General features: G+C 34.0%; 3 protein-coding genes across 4 annotated transcripts; 1 reads left to right on the forward strand and 2 right to left on the reverse strand.

Annotated features, from left to right (window-relative positions):
- Positions 1-7,394: 7,394 nt before the first annotated feature.
- On the reverse strand, positions 7,395-9,734 carry LOC104214938 (probable aquaporin NIP-type). 2 transcript variants are annotated; one of them, XM_009764666.2, is made up of 5 exons: positions 9,160-9,734; positions 8,834-9,055; positions 8,041-8,238; positions 7,860-7,921; positions 7,395-7,776 (listed from the first exon to the last, which is right to left on the reverse strand). In XM_009764666.2, the coding sequence occupies exons 1-5, from the start codon at positions 9,289-9,291 to the stop codon at positions 7,578-7,580; spliced, it is 813 nt and encodes a 270-aa protein (XP_009762968.1). In that variant the 5' UTR covers positions 9,292-9,734; the 3' UTR covers positions 7,395-7,577. The 2 variants fall into 2 exon arrangements, with proteins under 2 accessions (XP_009762968.1, XP_009762967.1); XM_009764665.2 differs by having other exon boundaries at positions 8,834-9,074; positions 9,160-9,364.
- A 6,574-nt stretch (positions 9,735-16,308) lies between these two features.
- LOC104214940 (uncharacterized) lies at positions 16,309-17,124 on the forward strand. Its single transcript, XM_009764667.2, has 2 exons — positions 16,309-16,845; positions 16,951-17,124. The coding sequence occupies exons 1-2, from the start codon at positions 16,309-16,311 to the stop codon at positions 17,122-17,124; spliced, it is 711 nt and encodes a 236-aa protein (XP_009762969.2).
- A 4,432-nt stretch (positions 17,125-21,556) lies between these two features.
- On the reverse strand, positions 21,557-25,069 carry LOC104214937 (U-box domain-containing protein 4-like). The gene is made up of 2 exons (XM_009764664.2): positions 24,486-25,069; positions 21,557-22,782 (listed from the first exon to the last, which is right to left on the reverse strand). The coding sequence occupies exons 1-2, from the start codon at positions 24,797-24,799 to the stop codon at positions 21,930-21,932; spliced, it is 1,167 nt and encodes a 388-aa protein (XP_009762966.1). The 5' UTR covers positions 24,800-25,069; the 3' UTR covers positions 21,557-21,929.
- Positions 25,070-27,294: the final 2,225 nt, after the last annotated feature.

Below are 27,294 nucleotides of genomic sequence, written 5' to 3' on the forward strand. Positions count from 1 at the left end.
TTTCAAATTAGAAAACTCAATATTGCAAGCACGGCCTTTCAACGTCTCGGGGACGAAGATTTTTAAGGCTGTGTGGGTCAACTGGGCCAAATCTTAAAAAAATGACCCCAAAGGTGGCTGTTTATGCAAAGTCAGCCTTCCGGCGTCCCTTTCGGGAACATTCGGCTATTTATGACAAAACAGCATCACATGACTTCTTTATGACAATATTAAATTTTGACATATATTTTTTGTCATTTATTTGTATTTGGCTTTTTTAGCAAAAGGGGGTTGGACCCGATGAGGGTTGCCTACGTATCTCACATCCGGTGAGAATCAAACCCGCGTAGTTCGGGTAGATCATGAATAAGTAAATGAACTAACATTTTTTTTTAATTGGAATTTGTGAAAGAACTACTTCAAAAGAAGAAAGGAAGTATATTTTTTTGATTGATTTTCTTTTGAAAGAAAGACTTGTAAGAATTTATTTTCTTTTGATTTGAACAAAAGTAAAAGGAAGATATATTTTTTTTGAATTTCATTTGTTTTCTCTTATTCTAAAGAAGAAAGAAAATATTTTTGGAATTTTACCTTTAATAAAAGAAATGCTTTCTAAAAAAAAATATTTTTTGAATTTTGAATTTCTTTTCAATTTTTAAAGAAGAAGGGAAATATTTTCGTTTTTTTTTTATTTTATTTTATTATATATATATATATATATATATATATATATATATATATTAACAATTAAAAAGACTTTCTAAAGAAGTAAATAATGGAAAATATTTTTGGATTTTTGTTTTGAAAATTGGGAGTCTAAAAACTTTTCTAGACTTTTTGGCAAGACAAATATTTTTGCAACAAATAAAGATATATATACATTTTTTGGAAATAAAGAAAAACTTTTTGGATTTATATATATATATATATATATATATATATATATATATATATATATATATATATATTTGCAACAAATAATAAAACCACTTTCAACGCCCAACTCTTTTTATTTTATTATTTTTATTTTGGCATTTTCATAAACAAACAAATAAATAAAAACCCATTTAAAAAACAAGACTCTTTTCATTTTCATTTTTATGGCAAGACAAACTATTTTTTTTTTCTAATTTTTTGAAAAACAAGACAGAACAATTACTCCTTTTTTTCTATTTTTCCTTTGCTTTTAATAAAACAAACTAACAAGACAATTTTCATTTTCTCAAAATTTCGGCAGAGTTTTGATAGTATTTGTGTATTAGGTTTTTCAAAAATAAACAATCAATTCCCTAACCGCTATTTCTTTTTTCCTTCAATTTCACAATATTCCTAATATTCAAACACCGGTCAGCATGCGGGCGCGAGACAAATAAATGCACGGAAAACAAATAGGATGCATCAGGATGGTCTTTTCATATCAGGTTGCTAGTCCTAGACGGACCCAACCCCTGTGTTGAGTCCCCTAAGTCAAATGCAACGTGATGCAAATAAGCGTTCCTACTAGGGATCCGGCATGAAGTCACGTTATTCTATGTTCAAAACCTGGGTCGGTGTTCTAGACAGTGTACCCGAGCGGACAACTCGAGTTGAGGAAGGAGCTCCTTTCCGGGAACCAAAAGGCCAGCCGACTTAGAAACTTTCCGAGCCTATTTTATTTAGGGTATGATACTAACAGAATAGGGAGTCTCAACCAGTAAGCACATCCCCGGAGGTAAGAAGAGAAAGGTTTCGGCACAATTTATATACAGTTCAGATAATATCAAAATGGTAAAAGCAGCATTTAGCACATTAGGCTCAAACATGTAAAAATCAGATAAAATCAAATATAACAATTTATATAAGCTCGAATTTCTAACCCTGAACCAGTGGTTCTGGGTTTTGTCCCCAGCAGAGTCGTCAGAGCTGTCACACCTCCTTTTTACGCACCCGCGAGGGTACAAGGGAGTTTTCTCCAATTAAAGGACAATCGAAACAGGATTTATTTATTTATTTCAGAGTCGCCACTTGGGAGATTTAGGGTGTCCCAAGTCACCAATTTTAATCCCGAATCGAGGAAAAGAATGACTCCATACTACAGTCTGCGTACCAGAAATACGGATAAGGAATTCTGTTAACCCGGGAGAAGGTGTTAGGCATTCCCGAGTTCCGTTGTTCTAGCACGGTCGCTCAACTGTTATATTTGGCTTGATTATCTGATTTTATACGAATATGAACTTATGTGCAAATTTTAACTTTTAACCGCTTTTATCATTTACTGTTATTTTTGTCAAGAATTGCAACGTTGTGAAAATGTATCTCGAACCACGTTACAATCAATGTACCCGTGGTCGTCGATATACTTTGACTCCGTTGAAATTTGGATTTGGGTCACATTAATGTGCACCCGAGTTTAAGGAAATTAAATTATTAAAGGCGCGCCTAAAGCGACTAGCGTATTTATTTTGGGTAGGACCGTGGAATTTTGCTAAACGGTCCATCCCGAAAGCTAAGCAATTTGAAAACAAATATTTACTGAGGGCCCCGCAATTTTGTATTTTTATTTGGTGAGGCTCATCTCATTCTTATTTTTTTAAAAGGAATTTGCAACGTCATGGACACGCATCTCGAACCACGTCACAATCAATGTACCCGTGATTAGAAACACATTTCGACTCCGTTGAGATTTGGATTTGGGTCACATAAATGCGCACCCGAGTTTAAGAAGGTAAGATTTATTAAGGCGCGTCCTAAAGAGTCTAACGTATTGTTATTTTAGGAAGATGCCGTGAAGGTTCATTAAACGGCCAAATCCAAAGTCTAGTCAATGGTTATGTATTTTATTGAGGGCCCCGACGATTTGTGATTTATTTGGCGAGGCTCGTCTCATTTTTATTTTAAAGGATAAACCTATAGTGACTACATTTTTCTATTAAGTTTGTCTCTAAAAATAAAAGAAAACTCTTAATTAATTACATGCTGAAAAACGTAACTTATTAGTTATTAGTTTACGGCTAATGCGAATGGAAAATTGCGATCGAGTTTGTACAAAGAAAAACTGCTTTCATTTTTATATTTTGTTATTCGATAATACTAGAACATGAGATTGACCATGATATCAAAACAGATTAATTATTCTCCGATTAATTTAAACTAACATTATTAGATGAAGAAAGTATACATATGCAACCTCATTATTCATTAATCATTCGACTACATCTTTATAAGAAGAAAGACAAATTATATTCAACCACAAATCTAAACAGGAGGAATTCAACAGGAACAAAGCCTGATTAATATTTCATTTTTTGCTTCAAGCCGAGATTGTACAAATGTGTACCTGGAAACAGCAGTACAAGAACAAAAGAAGGAGAAGTCAGCAGCAGTAATAACACAGCAACAGCAGATTCAGCAACATCGCAAACCAGTACAGTAGGAATAGCAGAAAACCCAGGAGACTATAAACGACTCCAAGTATAGTGAAGAAGTAAAAGGCAGGAAGGTTCTGACTATTTCAGATCTTAAGCGAGGCAATGAAGCAGTAACTATTCTTTTTCAACTTCAAAACTCTCCAAAATGAATTCTGCCCCTGTATATTCAGTGTATCCAGAATGTATATCGGGTGTATACTTCTCACTCCGCCCCCTCTTTTTTTCTTCTCTCTATCTAGTTTTTCCTCTCTTTTTTTCCACCCTTCTTCCTAAATTTTCTCTTCTATTTATAGCAAAATTTTCGAAATTTTCAGATTTGTTTTTTATTATTTTATTATTTTTTTAATTAAAAGAAATCCCACTTACAAATTGCTTTTATTTTTTTAGAAAAAGCCTACATTAAATAAGTACAATATTCCCTCCCATTATAATTTGTCTTGTCCCCCATTATATTAAACAAATACATCAAAAACCACCCCATTATATTTTGTCCCTCATGCTTAACATAAAAAATCAAAATAATGTTCAATTACCAAAATACCCCTCCGACCTTATTGCAATTACAAATCTACCCCCGAATGCAATGCAATTTACCAAACTACCCCCTCAGCTCTAAACAATCAATTAATCATAACTTAACCAAAATATAGTCAAGATGACCAATTTCTCAACAATCTTCAACAATAACTCACATGAACACGATGAACAACACAACTCAAAATTAACGGAATGAATTAACCATATCGGGAACCAATCCTGGTTAATTTAGACCATGAATGTATGAGCAAGGATACAACAATACAAACAATAAAATACATGATTCAAACTAAATCAAACAAATCACACAAACATAAAACTCACATTAAATCACTGGATTAAACATGAACTTCAAGCAAAGATGAACATGAACTAAATCTATTCTTTAAACAACAAACATGACAGATTAAATGATTCAAACAACATTAATAATTTCTGGAAAATGCATAACAACACATGAAACAAATTGAAGAAATAATTAATTAAATTTCAATTTGAATCTAACAAACATTAAACTAACAAATATTTACCTAAACAATAATACAAACATGAAATAAACATGAAAAACAACTAATTAATCCTTCATTTGAAATCTGAAAAATTAATTTAACAAAGCACATGAACAAACTAAAAAATTAATTCAAACGATAGACATGAACAAACAAACATTTGCCGATTTTAGATTCGAAAATATCAAAACAAAAATACGGACAAAAAAAAACTCAAAAACTACTAACCGAATCGAACGACATACAACGACCAACTAACGACGAACTCGAACAGTGATCGACGACATCGACCAAAGCTCGTCCATGTGCGCGAGGCAGAAGTGAAGAGGACGAAGGCAGCTGGGGGGTGCGTCGGGTTCGCCTGCAGCTGAAAGTAGAAGAAACAGCTACGAAACAACTTGGCCATGGCGAGCTCAAGCTTGAAGAAGATGAAGTGAAAGCAGCAGCGCGGCAGCAACCAACGGCGAAGAACACCGCAGCAGCAGCCCGCAGCACGTTTGGAACGGGAAGACGAAGCAGTAGTTGCTGAAATAGTGGCGTTCGCCGGAACAGTAGCAGCGATGAGCTCCGATGAAGCTGGAACGAGGTCGGGGGCAGCTGGGTCTGTTTGGACGTGATGGTGAGTCGACTGTTATGGCATGGATGGTGGTTGACGACGACGACGCAGCAGTGGCGACCATGGATGCCGAGCTCAAGCTTGAGCTCGACGAAGACGCAACAGTCGCGGGGTTTACTTGGACGCGAGGGAGGTGGAGCTTGTGTGTGGTTGATGTGTGTGCGTGTGTTGTCGATAGGGAGGCAGCAGGGCTGCCATGGATGCTTGGGGTGTTTGGTATTTTTTGAGAAGAAAAAGATGGTCTTTTTAGGTTTTTTTTTTTGTGTTGGATGAAAAATGAAGAGGGGTTGTTGGGTTAATGGGGCGGACCGGGTCGACCCGGTTTGAAGTGGACCGGATCATGGGGAAGATTGGGCAATTATTTGGGCCTGCGGTTTGAAATTGAAGAAATGGCCCAATCCGATTTTCCTTTGTATTTTTGCTCTCTTTTCTCCTTTTATTTTTCCAAAACTAAATTATAAAAGTACTTAAATTATTATTAAGAACTAAATTAAGTTATAAAAGCGCAAATTAATTCCCAATAACAATTAACGCACAATTAAGTAATAATTAAGCATAAAATTGTATATTTGGACATTAAATGATAAAAATGCAAAAGATGCCTATTTTGTAATTTTGTAATTTTTGTCTAACTACTAACAATTATAGAATTAAATCCTACATGCAAAATGTGACATATTTTTATATTTTTTATTAATTTAACAAGTAAGCAAACACAGACAAATACAAATAATTATCCAAAAATATCACAAAATCTCACAAAATTGCACACCGAGGAAAATCATTTGATTTTGAATTTTTTGGGAGTAATTCTCATATAGGGCAAAAATCACGTGCTTACAACTGGTAATATTTTTTTATTAATAGAATAATCAACCTAAATGACTGCTGACAGGTGGTTTAAGCATATGCGGCTGCGGGGCAAGTTGAAATATTTTTTTCTTAAATATTTGTGGGTGGTACGAGTTTAAAATTATCTAAGAAAGAAACTCATTTTTTCTGCCTTTTTCGAGATGAAATTGGCCAACGTATAGAGGCAGAACAAGCATTTCAACTTTATGGGTTCTAAATTTTATAACAGCGATTTTAAGAGCTACTAACTAGGAAGCTTCAGCTAAAAGGTTTGGGGTTTAGGGTGTGTATATATATATATATATATATATATATATATATATATATATATATATATATATTTCTTAACACAATATATTGTTTAATGCAAGCTTGAATACATGAAAAATAACATATACTCTTATTCAAAATAAAAAGTTAAAAATCAAAAGTTATTATGATATCAAAGATTTTTGTTAAGTAACTTTTATTTTATATTGCAAGATGTAATATTATAATTCTCATAAGTATCTTATCATGTTCTTTCCTTAGCTGAAGCTTCCCATAATCTTTAACGCTAATAAGAAATATGAGAAGACATCATACAAGTATGATTAGTTCCAGCCAAAAATAAAAAAAATAGAAATAGAATGAAATAGAAAAAAAAAATAAAAAAATAAGTGGGGTGGGTGGATGCGGGTGTGGACGTGGAGTGGGCGAATGCGGGGGGGCGAGGCTAGCTGAAATTTTGTGGGTTAAGACAAAATCTGCCCCTCGCACGCTATTTGTATATAAATTTGAATTTAAGAAAATGACCTTTTTAGATCTTTTATGTGTAAAAGACAAATCTCTCACATGTAAAAATAAATCTAATGTGTAAAAAAGAAGGTAGAGTCATAAAACTAAAAACAAGTTTGTAAAGAGCCAAAAAACCAATTGACCCCCTCCTTCCCGCACCGCCCCATTGCCATCCCTTTTTAAAATAGCTAACGAATATATAATCCATGTATAATATGTGTATATTATACATGTGAATATTATATATGTGAACTAGATTGCGCTAAATGGCATCGTTCTTTGACATATTTGTGAGATCCTTAATGGGGAATGGCCGAATGGGGATGAATAGCACATTGCATACCACAACATTTGAAGAGAGAATTAAGAGAAAACACACACATATAGAGGGAATAAAATGATTTATCATGAATTGATAAGTTTTGTACTTGTTGTCGGTCTATTATAACCCTCCGTATCTATTTGAGCTGGGGATTAGCAATATGAGCAATCTCACGTAAACTAAATTTACTTGTAATTGAGACATAGTTATTATTGTATAGCTATATAATAAAAGGACCTTTGTCAAGTTAAAACATTAATTGGAAATGAACATATACTTACACTTATTCTTCTACGAGAATTCAAAAAATATATATACATGTGTTTTTCAACATTCGCCAACCCTAGCTCTATCTACATATCATCGGTTTACTTTTGGGGATCGAGGCCATAGGGAGAAGATTATTGAAGAAAATGCAGTAACTTGCAAAAAAATTGCAGCCTCAAAATGCTCCAATACTTATGTTCATGGCTCAAAATGCTCCAATGGCTCAAAATGCCTAAAAATGTACGATTTAGGGACAACTGGGATGATAATTTCCTAAAATTTCAGTTAAATATATTGAATTTAATTTGCTCTCAACTTCGAAGAGATGATGCACTTTTGGCCAACTCACGAAGTGGTTTGTCTGTGGACCGAATCAAGTTATATACAAATGCTCCGGCTAGTGTTCCGATAATTGGACCAACTATATACACCCAAAGACCTGTATAAACATGCTTCACTATTGCTGGACCAATGCTTCTTGCTGGATTCATTGATGCTCCTGAAATTGGCCTACATTTTTAACATGATTTGATTAAATTTTAGACCCAAAATATAAGGTTAACAAAATTTACTAAGTGAAACAATTAGCATACCCTGCTACAAAGACATTCAAAGTTATGGTCATTCCCACTGCTATTCCAGCAACCTGTCCAATCTGCAAGAGTAACACAAGGTAAAAAAAAAAAAGGAAATCAATTTTTTTTTTTTTCCGAAAGAAAAGAAATATAATTAACTTATTATGAATAGTAAATAAAAGAAGAAGAAGAAGCATACTGCTCTATCATCTGTAGCAACGCCAGAAATGACAAACATGAGAAGGAAAGAAATGATGATTTCGATAGCAAGTGATTGGCCATTAGATCCAACTGGAACAGTACCAAAATAAGCTTGAGGAGTTACGTCAAACAATAGAGCCAGAGTTCCACTGGCCAAAATCGAACCCATCAGTTGAGCTATTATGTACAAAGGTACCTGCACCACATATCAGATTTGTATTTACATTATTTGCAAAACACGTTTTTATTATTGATTTGATGCTTTTTTTTTCCTTCTTTTTTGGGGTTAGGAGATTTGAAGTTTCACTTTAACATGTTAAACTTGGGTCCACAAAATCACTCTCGCTGTATCTTTTTCCTTCCTCGAAATCTGCTTGCTCCATTACGAACAATTTAAAATACAATTGATTATCACATAGGATGATAGTATAATACCCTACACATCTAGGACATAGTGATGCTGAAACTTGAGAGGTTAAGGATTTGACAGATCCTTCTTTTTAGAAAAATATTTACTGCTACTTATTTTATCCTTAATATATCCGATAGCCTTGACTAATGTGCTGTTTATGGATCTTATATTTCCCAAAAAATCTCTCCAAGTTACTCATAGTGTAATTTTAATACTAATACTAGCTAGTAGTAGTAAGCTAGCTACCAAATTAAAGTTTGAAATTTGCTAGAAAAAGAAGAAGCTATGTAACTATCCAAAATCTTTAAAAATACACTACTTTTGAAGCGTGCGACATACACCCACAGTATTTTAGCAATATAGAAAAAAAAGTACATACTTGTTTCCATGGGAAGTGGCCGAGGATGCTGAAAGTAATAGTGACAGCAGGATTAAAATGAGCTCCAGATATGTGTCCCACGGTGTAAACCATCACCATCACGATTAGTCCCCATGTCACACATATCCCTGGAAACGTAACGCTCCCATAGATCTTATTCACAGCAACTGATCCACACCCTGCAAATATTACAAAGTACGTTCCTATAGCCTCCGCTATCAACTGCAAAGTCAAACACAACCTGTTCCATCAAATTAAATAATTTTACGTAGTAAAATTAATTACTATTTGATACTGTGTCAGTCATAGCATTACTTTAGTTTTACCTTTTGTAAGATGACAACGACAGAAACTGATGAACAAAATCCGACGTTGGAATCGGACTTGGAGGCTGAATGAATATTGCCTTCTTCCATTTGGGAGATTTCTTCTTCTCGATTGCCATCCTTCTTTGCCATTGTTCTTAATTGAAAGAGTTGATAAGTTCGGAAGATATAAGGGTTTTTTTTCTTTTCTTCAGGATGTCTGCCAAAAGGCTTATTTGATAATAATAATAATAGTACTTAGATTTAAATATGATAGGTTTTGCTTTAGATTACCTAAATAAGGATAGGACGATTCATAGTTGGAGAGTTTTTTGGAGGGTGGAGTTTTACAAAATGCTGACTAATCCCGTATTTGATAGTTATCTAGTTAATAGTGCAAATTCAAAGGGATATTACGGATTGGAGTTAATTTGCAGCTTATTAAATTGAAATATCGGATATATATATATATATATATATAGTGCAAATTCAAAGGGATATTACGGATTAGAGTTTGCAGCTTATTAATATTTGAAACTCCATCCTGCACTTTCGAACAAAACTCCTCCCCTCTACTCAGTACTATCTCTTCCCCAACTATAAATACGTTCTCACCTGGTTAAAAAGGAAAGAAAAGGATGTAGGATTTTTACGGTTTATTAGGAATATCGTGGAGAATGTTGAAGGTTTCAAACTTTGAATCAGTAATACTATTTTCCGTGAATATCTGAATTTTTGCATGGTTATATTTACTCTTTCTTATTCGAATTTTCAGATAAAAAGGTACTGTAAATAACATATGGATGCCTTTGGTCAACTTCAAAGGAGTCGAACTTAAAATCCGAGGCAAAAGGAACGGAAAAAAATTTATCTGTACTCATTACACCAAATCACTAAATAAATTTTATATTTGCTAGCCTTATGGTACGCTCTTTGCGCGTGTACCTCGATCAATGAGTATATTAAATTTTAAAAATTACAAGTTCTTCATAATTATATGTTTCTTTACCTTTTTAATGTATTTTTGTATCCTATTATAATGATAAACCAATGAACAATATATATTTTTAAAAATTCTAACAATTAGAACCTAATTGTAAGAGCAATAATACTCCATACACTACAATACTAAAATTATGAGATTCGTTTAAATTTTTATTTGTAGTTAAATTATAAGGAAACCAGCTCAGCTCATGCTAAATATTTAAAATACATATTGTGTCTACAAATTATATACTCAATCTGTCAAGTTTGAAGCGTTTTAACCAATTTGACTTGTAATACTATACCATAACTTCTTTTTGCTCTATGTTTTGATTTCTTTCACTCGCCATCCTCTATGGAACAAATGTAGAACCCAACTTAAAAAATAATTTTACTTATGTGATAAATTCGAAAAAAGATTGAAGTTTATTCTTTTGCTAATTATTTAATTCAAAGGCTTAATTATTTGATCTCGATGTTAAAAGTTTTTGTTGATTTAAATTCTTGATATTAGAATATCACAAATTTCAATATTTAAATGTAATTATAATTTTACCTAATAAAAGTTTTATTTTCAAAGGGTAAAATATTCTCTTAGTTATTTTTCCTAATCGTTGAGTGTAGTTTTTAAATATTATACAACAAATCAACACTGGAAAAAAATATTGTTTTAATAGGAAACGTGTTAAAATATAATAGGAGATGTATAATAGTTCATATTCAAAAGTAATATCAAAGGAGTTATAGTTATGTCATATTGTTCAAACAAGAAAATTAATTATATTAGGTAAAATTTTAATTGATTTTCAAATATTAAAAAAATCATATACTATAATTATATATGTCAATTACTCCTCAAATGATAGTGGATGTAAGTCACGTGTATGAGAGAAACACAGGCTTGGATTATTTTGCGTGGTACTCCTTCAAATCTTACGTTGTTACTTATTCCAGCATTAAATAATATTTTAGAAATCTAAGGTATTTATTTAGAATTCCTTTTATTCTAACCAAATAAAACGATAAATAAAAACCAAAAGTTTATTTGCTTTGGCTACTGCATGCCCAACAAATAATACATATTTGCTTTAGAACATAACAAGAATTCGTAGAAACACTTTTGTATATTTTTTACATTTAGTTATTTATATTCTATAATCACAAGTCAAACCAACCATTAATAAGACTTTACTATCTCCGGATTATATTGTGAAATAGACTTACCTTTTGAATGTTACGCGTTAGAAAATCTTTTTTTTTTTTACCTCCATAGAAGATGAAAACATATTTTACTTTTCCTTTTCCAGGTTAATCCTTTAAAAAAAAGCTAAGCTAATTGAATTTTAAAGTGCTAAATATTAAGATTTCTTACATAGTTCAAATAAGGAAGGTTAGTTCAAATAAGAAAAGTTTTAATATACAAAATTTAGTTGATTTCAAATTTTTAAATATTAGAGAAATAATTAAATGACTATTCTTGAATATTAGGAAATCAATCAAATGACTATTCCTAAATATTAGCAAAATAACTAAATAATTATGACTATTTTGTCCAGTACGGGGTATAAAAGGCGAACGACATTTCGCTAATGGCCTTCATGCTTTTAATATTACTAGTCTTAGAGTACGCGCTTTGCGTGTGTACCCATTTCAACAAAAATATAATTTTTTTTAAAAAATCACATAAATATTATTATATAATGTGTTTGAGTTATATAAAATTATAAAATAAAAAATATCTTTAAATGATGCACATTTTTTCTATTTAGCTAGCTCAATAAATGAAGAAATCATATTCCACAAAAATTATGAGATGCCTTATTAAGATTTATGACAACTTATGTGAGAATATGTTATGATTTTTTTTCCTTCACTAATGTAATACTGAAAACAAAACATAAAACTACTTTTATCACGACTCTCTCATAACACAAGTTGAAAATTGAATCTTTTGCTTTTTTTTACCCTAGCTAAAAAGTTTGATAGGGACATTCTAAAATTGGAAAAATAAATAATATTGAGATAATATTTATAACAAATAACTTAATATAAAAATATAATATGGCGAAACGTTGTCATTTGTTGGATGAAATGCAAAAAAGTAAAAAGATAAAAATGAAAACTTATTTAAGATACATTTTGTCTTCTAATATTTTATTTTATTTTAAATTTGTATTTTTATCAATTTAACTCTCAACACTACATTATAATCAATTTGGCTCTATTTTCTGATTTATTTCACCGCCAATGCTCTTCTTATGAAAAATAAATTTATGTACCTTAATAGTTTAGTCAACTTGACAAGTAATTAATTTTACTTATACAATGAATTTGATAAAGAATAAAATTGGATGTTGTTGCTAATTATTTAATTAAATTATTTGTTCCATTAAAGGAAATAATTAGTTTTTGTTAATTCAAATTAGAGTAAAATTTATTTTACCCCTTTAACCTTTAAGGGTTAGGAAACAATACTCCCCTCACATTTTGAATGGGAAAAGGAACCCCCTTGTGCAATATATTTTTGGTGAGTGTTCCTATTTTAAAATAAATGTTTTACTCTCTCTATCATTTCAAAGGTAAAATATATTTTTCATTCAAACCAATACTTGAATTTCGTCTTTCTTACTTGTAAAATTTAAGATATTTTTATATTATATCGAGGCCATTGTTAAAATTTTTGCAATAAAAAAAAATCTTGCATACAAAATTCAGGAAAAATGCTTAACACACATTTACCGTGAATGCTATAGCATTTCAATTTGAAGGGAAAAAGATACACTGAAATAATCAATTCTCTGACATATATATTAGACGAAAGAATTGCTGTTATGAGTATCAGTTTTATTATGTGTTTTCTTTGTACATTAAAATTATTATACTAAAGCAATTATTAAACTTTACTTTATTTTGAAAATGTTTTTACTGAACATAAATTATAGGAGTAGTTGATAATGTCACATTTAAAAATTTATTACGGAGGCATTTTTGCATTATATCATATTTTAACTATGCAGGAAGAAGGCTAAAGGGGAACTCCACATATCTTGAGCTTTTTGGCTATAATGAAACAACTTGGTTATTCTAAAATTTTCTATTGAAAAAAATAAATTAAGATTTTATTCTTATACAAATTATTTTTTATTTAAACTGTGTAACATAATTATAAGTTACTTTACCTAATAGTATCTCACTGCTAAAAGATGGCCCATTTTTTACTGAAATTCGCGACGGAAAAAAACAGTCGGAAATTTCCGATGTAATCGGTCGGAAAATGCATAAAATATATTTTTCAATTTTTAATAATAGTTACGACTAATATTCCGTCTATGTCCATCGTAAATTTTGGCGGAAAATTCCGCGTCACTGGTAGCGACCAATTCGGTCGGAAACAATAAAAAAAAAAATTAGCGACCGATTCGGTCGGAAATGTTTAGTAAAACGAGGTTGACTACTTTTGACCAAATTACCGACCGAATCGGTTGAAGAGGTTTTTTAAAAAACCCTCACCGACTCCCTTTCTTTTCCTTTCCCTCTTTTCTTCCTTCTCTCTTCTCTCTCACTCAAACGTCCCCCCACCCAAACCCGCTGCTGCCATCAACGAGCAGCACTCGCCAGTGCCGTTGCAGGTCCGTCGAGACCCTCCACTGCTAGGTAAGTTTTCCCTATCCAAACCCTCCTTTGTTATAAGAATTTAAAGATTATTGCAGATGTGATGCTCTGTGTTCCAGTTGTTAAAACAAAAGAGTTAAGCATGAAATTATACTGACGATGGTTCTGTGAGTATTATCATTGTTGCACTTGTTAATAGGCTTCTTTGTTGCACTTGTTCATAACAAGAAAAAGTTATGTGGTTTCGTTCTTCCTTGACCACTTTGATACTTGAAATAGGGAACCGTGTATAAAACTTGACCAAATAATTGAATGCGTAAAATCATGAAAGCCCAAGTTGATACTGTAATAAATAGGTTAAGGTGGGGAATAATGGAACTATGATTGCTATATCGAGGGATGAATCCATATGATGCCTAGGCTATTATTTTGCGGCAGTAATTTCAGATATATGAATGAATGGTCTGATGTTTTACGTCAACCTATAAATTGACAAAAGTTGCTTATTAGATAGCATAGCAGAATAGCTGGTGTCGTTCGGACAATTTGAGAAAGTAATAGGTGAATATGAACCTAAGAAGATGCAGATTAATGCATCAAGTCATAGTTGATATTTTTTTCCTGCTATGTGGAACTTGAGTTTCATGCGTCTTTGTTTCTGAGTTTGAACAACTTAGGCAATAGACAATTGTTATCTCATAGTTGATTTTCTACTATTGTTACAGAAGGTTGTAAATTTTTTATAATTAAGTGATTTTTAGCTAGACGGTATATTTACATTAGTCTCATTTTCAACATTAAAAATGGCAGAAACTGATTTGAAATTTTGGTGTACGGCGATGCCCATGTTCTGGAATCTTTAACAGGAGTAAAAGAAGGGTACATTGCACATAGTTGTTGAACCTGCTAAATATTTTAAATACCTTTTCTTTTTAATTCTTTCATGAAACCCTTTGTAGGAATAAAATAATAATTAACTTTTAAAAGACAATTAGATGGAGGTTGTAGTTATTATTCCTTTACTTCTATTAGTCACTAAAAATTATCGAAAGGAAAACATTTAGATTTTTGTGAATGCCAAGAGATTTTTTTGTTTCTGTGAATGGAAAACATATTATTGAGGAGTTTAGAATTAATCTTGTAATTTAAACTTGAGAATAATAAAATTTGTAATTTTAACACTATTAGAATACAATAAGGATCTACTTCTATTTTTATAAAGTCAAAGAAATTAGGCTACCTTCTTCTATTATTCTTATTACCCATACGATTTAATTCATCACGTTTAGAAACTGTGTAAATACATTCGTTAATTTCTAATTTCTAATTTCTAATTAAATAAATATGCAAAGACAAGTGAGTTATCACTTGAATAAGAAACCAAGTGAAGTACGTTGTGTTATCTTAATCAGCATATATAATATATGTATAGAAAAATTATTTTCAAAACATTGATAGTCTTTTATTGTGGTGTATAAGAAATGCTCAAAATTTATTGATCAAAATATGATAGTAACAGTAACGAAAACATCTTAGCATGGTATTGAATCTTCTCGATCTTTTACAAATTTAAACCGTAAAAGGATTTATATAAAATAAAATTGTGTATAATTCAAATAGACAAAGGAAATTGTGTTAAAAAATAAAACTCTTAAACCAAAAGGAGTTCAAAGTATCATTTTTTACCCAATATATTTGTAAAAAAATAATTTGTCAAAATTTTATTTAACTAGAAAACCCTTCCTAAACCTAAAAGAAGTATATATTTGTTAAAATTTTCAAAATGTAAAATTTAATACTCCTAAATTTAAATGGAGTTCGAAGTAAAAACTCTCCTTGCGAAGAAATTGAAAGAGAATGAAACTTTCCAACCGAAGGGATTTGACATCAAACGAAACTTTGTTGGTGAAGAAGAACTAATCTTTCCTACGGAACGAATTAAAAAGTTAAATTAATTCTCTAAGATTTAAACTTTCCTAGTGTGAATTGGACGTCCTTGAAATTCTAGTACGGAAGGAATTAAAAAGTTAAATTAATTCTCTAAGATTTAAACTTTCCCAGTGTGAATTGGACGTCCTTGAAATTCTAGTACGGAAGGAATTAAAAAGTTAAATTAATTCTCTAAGATTTAAACTTTCCCAGTGTGAATTGGACGTCCTTGAAATTCTAGTACGGAAAGAAATTGAAAAATTAAAGCTCTAAATGTTAGAAAAATAACTAGTTCACAATTCCTAAATATTAGAAAATTAATTAAATGAATATTCCTAAATATTAGGAAAATAGTCAAATGACTATTTTATCCACTGTGAACTCTATTTTTAAGGGGCAAAAAAGGCGAAAGATATTTCACTAAGGGTCTTCTTCCACAATATTGATCATTCGAATAAACTTATAGTAATTATTTGCTTAAAACTTTATTTTAAAAATGTAGTCATTATTTTACAAAATTTTCTTTTACATAACCAAGAATACGCGTGTAACGCACGTGCCGAGAAACTAGTAGATATAGATACATACTCTTTTATTATGTAATAAACATTATAATTATAATTCTGGGAGGATTTGGACGAAATGATGCGTAGTATCCCGCAAACAGAGAAGTTGTTCATTGACGGAGATTTTAATGGCCATATTGGGGTTAGTGCTAGGGGTTATGATGATGTGCATGGCGGGTTCGGTTTTGGGGATAGGAATGAGGGAGGTAATTCACTGTTGGATTTCGCTAGAGCTTTTGATTTGGTTATAGCTAACTCGAGTTTTCCGAAGAGGGAAGAGCACCTGGTCACTTTCCGAAATTCAATGGGCAAGACTCAGATTGATTATCTTCTCTGCAGGAAATGCGATAAACATTTGGGCATTGATTGCAAGGTCATCCCAAGCGAGCACCTCACGACCCTACATAGGCTCCTAGTTATGGACCTGGAGATCAAGAGGAGTAGGAGGAAGAGGGTGGTGTGTAAGCAACTTAAGATCAAGTGGGGTAACTTGACCAAGGACAAAACTCAGGAGTTAGGGGAGAAGTTGTTGGCTATGAGGGCCTGGATGAGTAGGGGGGACGCGTCTAGTATGTGGTTCACGACTACGAATTGCATTAGCGTAACTGCTAAAGAGGTCTTAGGGGTCACGAAGGGCTCTCTTGGGGGTCATAGAGGGGACTTGTGGTAGAATGGAGAGGTTCAAGGTAAAGTCGAAACTAAAAAAACTGCTTATTTGAAGCTAGTGAAGAGTACAAACGAGGAGGAAAAAAGGATTTATCGGGAGTGTTACAAAAAGGCAAAGAAAGAGGCAAAGTTAGCAATTACGACGGCTAAAAATACGGCGTTTGCTCGTTTGTACGAGAAGCTCCAGGGCAAAGGCAGGGAAAAAAGTTGTACCGTTTGGCCAAGGTGAGGGAGAGGAAGGCTTGTGACTTAGACCAAGTCAAGTGCATCAAGGCCGAGGATAGAAAAGTATTGATGGACGAGACACTTATTAGGAGAAGATGGCAGACATACTTCCAAAAACTGTTGAACGAGGAAGGGGATAGACACATTGTGCTGGGTGAGTTGGAGCACTCCGAAAGTCGGCGGGATTTTGGGTACTGTAGGCGGATTACGGTAGAAGAGGTGGAAGTGGCGATGCGTAAGATATGCAGGGGCAGAGTGACGAGGCCAGACGAAATCCCGATGGAATTCTGGAAGAGCGCGGGGCGAACAGGTTTGGAGTGGCTCACTGGGATGTTTAATGTTATTTTTAAGACGAAGAAGATGCCCGAAGAATGGAGGTGGAGTACAATGGTTCCGCTTTACAAGAACAAGGGTGATATCCAAAATTGCAACAATTATAGGGGTATCAAGCTGTTGAGTCACACTATGAAGATTTGGGAGAGGGTGGTGGAGGCTAGGGTGAGGAGGTGCGTGTTTATTTCCGAGAATCAGTTTAGATTCATGCCGGGGCGTTCAACTACGGAAGCGATTCATCTGGTAAGGAGATTAGTGTAGTAGTACAGGGAGAGGAAGAAGAACTTGCATATGGCTAGGGTGAGGAGGTGCATGTTTATTTTCGAGAATCAGTTTGGATTCATGCCGGGGCGTTCGACTACGGAAGCGATTCATCTGGTAAGGAGATTAATGGAGTAGTACAGGGAGAGGAAGAAGGACTTGTATATGGTGTTTATTGACCTTGAGAAAGTGTATGATAAAGTCCCGAGGGAGGTCCTGTGGAGGTGTTTGGAGGCTAGAGGCGTTCCGGTAGCGTACATTAGGGTGATTAAGAATATGTATGACGATGCTAAGACTCGGGTGAGGACAATGGGTGGTGACTCGGAGCATTTCCCTGTGGTGATGGGGTTGCACCAGTGGATCGGCTCTTAGCCCATTTTTATTTGCCTTAGCGATGAATGTATTGTCATGGCATATCCAAGGGGAGGTGCCTTGGTACATGCCATTTGCCGATGATATAGTGTTGATTGTCGCGACGCGAAGCGGAGTTAACGCGAGGTTGGAAGTTTGGAGACAGACCTTGGAGTCTAAAGGTTTCAAATTGAGTAGAACTAAAACAGAATACTTGGAGTGCAAATTCTGGGATGGGACCTACGAAGCAGATGTAGAGGTAAAGCTTGATGCTCAAGTTATCCCCAAGAGAGCGAGTTTTAAATATCTCGGGTCTATTATCCAAAGTAACGGGTAGGGGTGTGCATTCGATTTATTGATTCGATTTTGACCATTATCGATAGTTACTTATCGATTATCGATTTGTACATATGCTTATCGTTATCGTTTCAATAAGGTTTCGATTTTTTCGATTTCGATTTATCGATTTTTGGGGCTTATCAATTCGGTTATCGATTACACCAATAAGAAAGTTTGCGGGATTCCACGGAAAGTATATTGCTATAAACACGCCTAACTAATATGGACAAAAAGAAGCTAAAATAAGATGAACGCCGTTTATAACATAAAAATTGTGTCAACAAGCACATGCAATGAAACTAAAGTAAGGGATCAAATGTATGCCACCAACACTCCAACGGTATAAAAAAATACATCATCACGGCTAATTTATTTTCCATTAATTTGAACTTCATTCCCTTGAACTTTAAATATGATCATTCCTTAAATGTGGTAGATGAAATAATAGGGTTAAAGACTTAGGGTAAAGGAAAGGGTATTATTGAATAAGGGTAATTTTTTTTTAGTATATCTTATCGGTTTATTGATAAACCGATAACCGAAGAGGACAAAATCGAAATTGAAATCGATAACTCGATAAAAAAAATTTCGAAATCGAAATCGAAATCGATAAATCGATAAACCAATAACAAATAATCGATTCGAATGCACACCCCTAGTAACGGGGAGATTGATGAAGATGTCGCACATCGCATCGGAGCGGGATGGATGAAGTGGAGGCTCGCTTCTGGTATTTTATGTGATAAGAATGTGCCGCCAAGACTTAAGGGTAAGTTTTATAGAGTGGTGGTTCGACCGGTTATACTGTATGGGGCGGAGTGTTAGCCAGTCAAGAACTCCCACGTGCAGAAGATGAAAGTAGCAGATATGAGGATGTTGAGATGGATGTGTGTGTGTACCAGAAGAGATAAGATCAAGAATGAAGTTATCCGAGACAGAGTGGGAGTAGCCTCCTTGGAGGACAAGATGTGGGAGTCGAGGCTGAGATGATTCAGACATGTTAAGAGAAGGAGCATTGATGCTCCTGTTCGGAGGTGTGAGATGCTGGCCATGACGAGTTTGAGAAGAGGTCGAGGTAGGCCTAAGAAGTACTGGGGAGAGGTGATTAGACAGGACATGGCGCTGCTTCAGCTCACTGAGGACATGACCCTTGATAGGAGGGTGTGGAGATCGAGGATTAAGGTAGAAGGTTAGTGGGTAGTTTTTAGTTGCTCACCGATAGTCTTAGTAGCACACATGTCCCTTCATATTCTTAGATTTTTATTACATTATGTGGTTTTGTTCGCCTCAGGTATTGTATTCTTTGTTGCTATTATCTGGTACTACTTATCCTTTATCTCTCCCTTTTTCTTTTCTCTTCCCTCTTTCTCCCTTTCTTCCTTTCCTATTCTTCTTATTACCCTTCCTGAGCCGAGGATCTATTGGAAACAGCCTCTCTACCTGTTAGGTAGGGGTAAGGTCTGCGTACAGACTACCCTCCCCAGACCCCACCTGGTAAAAAAATACTGGGTTTGTTGTTGTTATTGTTGTAATTAATAAACATTATCATCTTGTTCTGTCACTTAACAACAATAATTTAATATAATTTGATGTGAACACCCGAGAGAGTTATAAATATCTTGAGAATATGTTCATTAAATTAGGTGTAATTTGAGGTACTAGTAAGAGTTGAAACTTGAAATATATCACCTTCGCGTGGCTAATAAATTGCCTCCCTTTCTTCCTGCACAACGCAGGAAATATGATCCGACGTTATCAGGTTGTAAGGATTGGAGTAATAGGTGTTTACTCTAATTCACTTGCTGGACAGTTTTTGCAAGAACAAAATGTGTAGAGATACAATTGGGTCATGACACTTGAGGCAATAATCGACATGAATAGCTACGTATTCTATATTTATATGTACAAATCATAAATGTATGCTTAATCTCAAAATCGCAGTGTTTTGGAGAAGGCTTCTCTAAATTAGGATATTCGTTTTCTTATTATATTGTCAAAAACATGATGTTTACATGACTATATTGTCAAAAACATGATGTTAAGAGTGAGTTTTGGCGCTGCATTCGAAGATACTTTCCGAGGCTCTCAACGCTACAACATTGCTGCACTCTTTTGTGTCTGCTTGTGTGACAGTGATAGTGAAATATAGTCTGATTGCAAACAAACGGCAAAAATAAATATTTTTGATGTGCACAAGTGTGAGCAATTTTGTCTGCTAATTGGATTTCAAGGCAAAGAGATGCCATGCCTTACCTATTAGTTGACACGTCTCCTGTCAATGGTAACACATTTTCTAAACACCGCTCGAGTACAAATGGTGGCAAAAAAAGGAAATCCACCACATACTCACAACATCTCTATTATATCAAAAAGTTAACGTTCTATGCAAATAAAGTTTGCTTAGTGCTTCTCACTAAAGAGTCCAATAATTATTTTTTTGAATTTCTCGCCTGGTATTCGGTATCCATATTAGGACGCGAATTGACAACGAAAAATCTCAATATAGGAGTAAACTGAGTCTCTACCAAAGGCAACTGGTTAAAAGGAGTCCAATAGTTAAGAGGTCATGACTCATAATTCAGACCCTAGTATAGGCCATTGCTTCTACCTAATTGAGCTTTCCATGTTCTCTTGTTAATTATGCAATTCTTCAATTTGCAAATATGCCAGGTTTTACCTTTAAAATTTCATAGATATCTCAGGCAGGCTGTGTTTTAGAATCAAACTTTTTGGGCTGTTGTTCCATCAAAGCCCCAACCAACTACCTCATCCCCACTACACAAAGTACTACTCCAGTTAATAAAAGTTGGTGTTTGGCAGAATATAGTTATATCTAATACTTATCAAATCATACTTGGTTGCAAAGGAGCCGGGTGAATAACCTGTAAAATATTTATTTGTACACTGACAGAAGCAAGATTGATCCAATAGATACAGAAACAGAGCCAAACAAGCTTCACTTAGAATATACTTGGTCCACACTGTCACTATCCCATAAAAGAAAACATGGGGAGTTTGAAATCAAGAAAGCAATGGAGTTTTGAATTATAAGCAAAAATTACCAACAAATAACCTGCACCCATGTAAAGATTGATTGCAACATTAGAGCCCTATTGCTTAGAAAGTGTATCAATCTGAATATAACTAGAGACTACATCTGAAATGACATATAGATTAGTAAACAAGTGGAAATTCCTGTACACGATAGTGGTTACAAGCATGGCGCTCTATCACATAATTACAATCATGAAAACCATGATTCAAGAAGAAGGAAACCTTCACTAGCTGTATGAACTGCAAAGCACCGATTTATGTTACAAAGAGCGAGTTCATAAGCTATACTTCCTAAGACCTTATAATTTTCCAAATTATTGAGCACTAAACAGTCACCTGGCAGCTATCTAAGGGCCCGGACTGCCAATTTTCAGTATCTATCCAGCGTTTCCAAATACAGAGAATCGATCACACACAAGCCATTGTTTCGAGAGGAAGAGGGATACGGGAAGAGACAAAGGTAAAATTCTATCATTTTGAAGTAATTTTGGAGACACAACTAGGAACAGAAAGATCAGCTGGAGTGCATACCAGCGCCCTTTGCTGTAAATGTCTCAAACTCTGTTCCATGCTAACTTGTACCATCTCAGCGAGCATCTCCTTTGCTTTTCCTGATTGCTCTTCGCAATCTATCTGAGATATAAGATTGGAGACAATGTTCTCTAATGTGTCAGGCTCAAGCTCAGACCTTGGGTAAGGAGTATCTCTCAGCAACCTCAAAAGTGTTTGTGCTTTTGTCCGAGACTTGGCTGTTCCTTGAACAGTCAGCTCAAGGAGCCCAGGGATTACACCTTCTCTGAGAATTGGTTCTCGGTATTTAGAGCGATCACTCTGACACATTGTCAGGAGAGCTCCTACAGCATGTTCTCGGCTTTGAGGAGATCCACTTTCAAGCACTTCCACCACTGCAAGCACTCCCCCATCTTCAGATATCAATGCATTCCTACCCTCTTCATAACACACCAAAGATTCTATCAGAGCGGTGCACCTTTCAGTAGTTTTTGAAGACTTTTTACAGGATTTAAGCAGAGAAATTGTAGAAGCAATTGGTTGTGCCCGCAGAACTAAGAGTAGATTATCTTGATAAGTTGACAGATTGGAAAGAGCCATCACAGCATCAGCCTTAGCTTGCGAACTGCCGTGCCTTATGATTTCCACAAGTAGAGGGAAAACACCAGAAGCACTAATAATGGGTTTCGTGGCAGGAGAAGCAGATAATGTGAGCAACGAAGCAGTAGCATGATCCTGGAGAGTTGCATTCTCTGATTGAAGAAAGCCAATGATGGGTTCCAGAGCACCAGCATTTATGATACTTATCTTGTTTCTGGAGGTAAAAAATGAAATAAAATAGTCAAATAACAAAGTTCGAAGCTCTAACGCTTAATACTTGCACACTACAAAACTGTTTGAAGTTGGCAGAATTCAGTGTTCAATGTTTCGTTAGCTTAGAGCATAGAGAGAGTAAATATACTTCCGTATCTGATGAAAAACAAGCAGTCCCGCAGTCATATATATCTAAAGCAATAAATCTGCCTCTCCTTTCATTAAGTTTGTGGTTTCTCCAGAATTGATTTCTTCTTTAAAAATAAAAACGTAGTTTTTATATTCCTGATTGAAATGATACAATAAATGGATTTGAGCCAAAAAATTACAAAGAGCTAGATGAATTTACTTGGAAGTACGCAAGTTCTTACTCCCTTTCATTGTTGAATAAACAAACTTATCCGCAAGGTTAAATAACAAAAGTGTCGATCAACGTACAATTGGATCTAAATCATTTAGCACTTTGGAACAATGAACAGATAAGATTAAAAGCATTAAAAATTGCAGAGCAACACCATACTCTAACGTAGTTTACAGTATACCAAAGTACTAATCACAAAAGGATCGTTTGACCTTAAAATGAAATCTTGATATTCCCCATACAGAACTATTTTAAAAAGAAATCCCTTTGGGTGATCGCAAATCTATATTCTTATAAATACATTAATGCTATTAAAATATCAGCAACCATAGTGCAAATAGAATATTTAAATTAAGAGCAGAATTTCTTTATCAGAGCAAGGAATCCAATCCATGTGATAGCTTCACAAACAAGATAAAAGAAAGGCAAAAGGGAGACAAGCAGATGGGTCAAAGAATTAAAAAGAAGAAAATAAAATAAAGCATGTGGATAAAAGAACAGCACACCTTCAAATCTAAGCAATCTGACTTAAAGCATCCGATGCCAAGGGATGCGATCGAAAAACATTTTGAGTAAGTATGCCTCTAACTTTTAAGTATTAACTTTAATAAATCTTTAGATAGAGGCAATAAGAGTATTATAATCTTAATAAACCAATCAAAAGTCTGAAACTAGTGCAGTTACTCTGTTCAATTTATCCAAGCAAATGGAGGCCAATTCTTATACTTAGTACATTTTAATGCTTGAAGAATTGGATCCAGAATTAATCTGAATCACAAGTTCAGTGTGATCGCTTATTCCAAAAACTCAAAAAAAAAAAAAAAAAAAAAAAAAAAAAAGAATCTGAAGGAAGCACCAGAAGCAAACAAGCATTTAGAAATTAAAGTTTCAATCTTTACCACTAAAAGTTGAATTCTTTAAATTACAATTTACAATAGCCACCAATTTCAAGGTCACATATTTCCACAACCTGAAATACTAAAAAAATTAAGACCATCTTTCTGCTGTCATTGCTTTTCCAAGCAACTAAATAAAGCAGGGAAAAGAAAACAGTAAACACAAAGAAAAATAAAGATGAAAAAGGCCAAAACAAGAAGAAAGGCATCAACTTCCCTCACTAATACACTGATTCCGAGGAAAAAGATGTACAAGTAGAAACGAAAAGTAAGAAAGTGATAGAAAAGAAAACTGAAAATTCCCAAAAAATAATTTCAATCAAAAGCACTTGAAAGAAAATCAAAACTAGCACGAAAATTCACAAGCGAATATTGAATTAAAATCAGAATTCAGCAATAATCAAATCCAAACACTTAATTAAGCTAGAAAACAGAAATTAAACGTACCCTTCATCTTTAACAGCTAGATTAAGGAGGGCAAGAAGAGCAGCTTCGTTAGACTCAAAAGATTCAGAACGGAGCATATCGACGAGGGGTTTAACGGCGTTAGAGAAATGACGGCGGTAACGTTGAGAAGTCTTGGTTAGACGGCGGATCTCCTTAGCCGCCTGAACTTTCAAAGTGAGGTCATCGGAATGAATGAGAAAAAGGGTTTGTTGAACTGCCGAAGACGACGTCGTTCGCCGAATAGGACCATCAAACATACCGTCGGTGGCATCGGTAGTATTCAGTTGCACAGAATTCTCGCCCTCCGAACCCATATTATTGGGAAAAATAGACTAGGAATAGAGAAGAGTGAGAGAAAATAAATATCTGGGAGAGTATAGAAAGAGGTTAAAAGGAAAGGGACAAGTTTATTTTATTTAAGTAATGAGTACAAGAAGTAAGGTAGTTTGCTGTAAAAAACGTAAGGTTGAGAGGAGAGGAAGGAAAGGGAGGGAGGGAGGGAGGGGTGCGGTGGCGTTAAGCAACAGTTATAAGAACCCACCACCTTGTGGGGACAACAGACGGATTTCGATTTCTTTTCAGCGGACGTAGTTGTTTGGTCTTTGGTAATAGTTAGTTAGTGTTCTTCGACCTTTTTTACCAATTACCACTGTGGTTCGGTTAATAGCCTAATTGGCGTGTGCTTTTGGCAACGTTTAATCTTTATCCATATGAAGGAAAATTACCCTATTAATTAAAGTGCCTCACTTTTTCTTATATAATTCTTTTTCATTTATTTATAAAAAAACTGCCATCGGGGTGGAGGTCTTTTCCGGACCTATGTTATATTGAGAGGGGTCACCAGCACCATAAGACTTGGCAAAAATTCTCTCTCTATATGCCTTTAGAAAACTGTAATATATTAGTAGTGGGCACCCTATATGTAAAGCTGATTTTGGTAGAATTTAAAAGTGCACCCTCATTCTTCAAATTTTGAATCCGCCTCTACTTCAACTTGTATATTATCAAATATATCTATTACATGTAGGAGGACATAAACTTTAGCTTCCATAACACGACGGAGAATGATAGTTTTCATTTTTATATATATATTCGAGCACAAAACGCATGACCAAACTGGGAGGGCTCCTCCTATACATTTTGTAAGCTAGAACAACCAAAAAAGATGCTATGTACACAGCAAGTAGGAATATACAAGATCCCATCCTATCTAGTGGTAGCATCATTAAAAATAAAATGATTCTTCCTTGGCCTTATTCTGAAATTTGCTTTACTAACTCCGGTAACGAGTTAGCTTCCTCAAATATGACTTGGTTTCTCATCTCACACCCACTCGTAATCAGCCCCTCAGGCATAACATAAATCAAGAACCGCCCCTTGGGCAATAACATGATTCGGATAAGGGCATTTGTTGTTATAAATCCAATCTTGCATCCCGTCAAATTTAAGTATATTTCGTAATGTCTCACAATAGAGTCGATCTCAACTATTATAGTGAATACTTATTGTCCATCATAAAACAGGTATGAGTAATTGATTATTAAGTTTTAGATAGATATCGCCTAATATGTTTTGTCTTTATGATAGTATTATTAAAATCCTATTCTTTTATAATTTTCATCTTATTGTATTAATCGTTATTATATTTTTAATTATTGGATTCACACCGCGTAAGCACATTAAAAAGGAAGCTATCTTTACTCCCAAAAAATTATTTTATATTTAAACAGGAGACTTCTGATTAAGAGCGAAGATGTCATCCTATCCGTCATTGGTGTGGTATAAACCCACCTCTATTCCAAAAGGTTAAACCGAAAGTTAGTTTGAATAAGAAGGGCACTTGGACATCTCTAGAAAGGAGTTTGGGGAATACGAGTTGTATACTCCTACGTGAAAAATAAAAAGAAATGAGTTAGTTATGTTCAGCTGCTGATTTAGCTTTAGCATGGTCAAGATTCAACAACCTCAATATGTTGATTTAACTCTCTCTAAACGTAGGCTTATAGAATTGACACAAGCAGCATCCTTGGGGCTTTAATTAATTTCAAAGTATCAAAATCTTAAGTTCAAATTGCAACAAAGAGGATTTTGTAGATTTTTATAATATCTTTTTAAGAATTTAAATTATCTATATTGGTAACATCAAGAATTACAATATCAATGTAATTTCTAATTTTAGGTCGTTTCGCTCTATCTTTCGGATTATCATGTTATATTTATTATATATTGTTACCTATTTGTGCATGTCAAGTTAACTTGATAGTGTAGAAAAAATATATTTTAATTGCGAATAAGTTAAACTCCTTTTATACGTGGATTATTGCACTACTTTGTGTTTGTATAGTTAGTTCAGAATATCATTTTCTCACCCGCCATTCTATTTTATAGTTCTCCCAAATCTGTAGCTTCTTACTTTTATTAATTTTACTTAACTAAAACAATCAATTTTGTAAATTAATTCACTTTCAACTTTCTTTTGCCTGCCCCCACCTTTACAGCTTTTCTCCTTTGTAATGAACCTTGAACATTTATTAAAAGCAATTCGATAATTAAGAAATGGCATCTTCAGACGTGGAACGAATAGGCCCAAGTGCAAAATCAGTGCGATTTCACTCTTTTTATTTTTATTTTTTTATAAAGCACCTTTTCATTCTTTTCTCAAATATCAGAGGAAGAACGTACATATAAAAATATAGAATACGTAGCAATGAAATATAAATAAGCTAATCCCAATTTATCTTTTTACAACCGCAATGTTTGACTAAAAAGATATTGAAACCTTTTTGAACAAATCAATCAAAAAAAGTGA

Source organism: Nicotiana sylvestris, chromosome 2 (genome assembly GCF_000393655.2).
Source record: "Nicotiana sylvestris chromosome 2, ASM39365v2, whole genome shotgun sequence".
NCBI classification, from domain to species: Eukaryota; Viridiplantae; Streptophyta; class Magnoliopsida; order Solanales; family Solanaceae; genus Nicotiana; species Nicotiana sylvestris.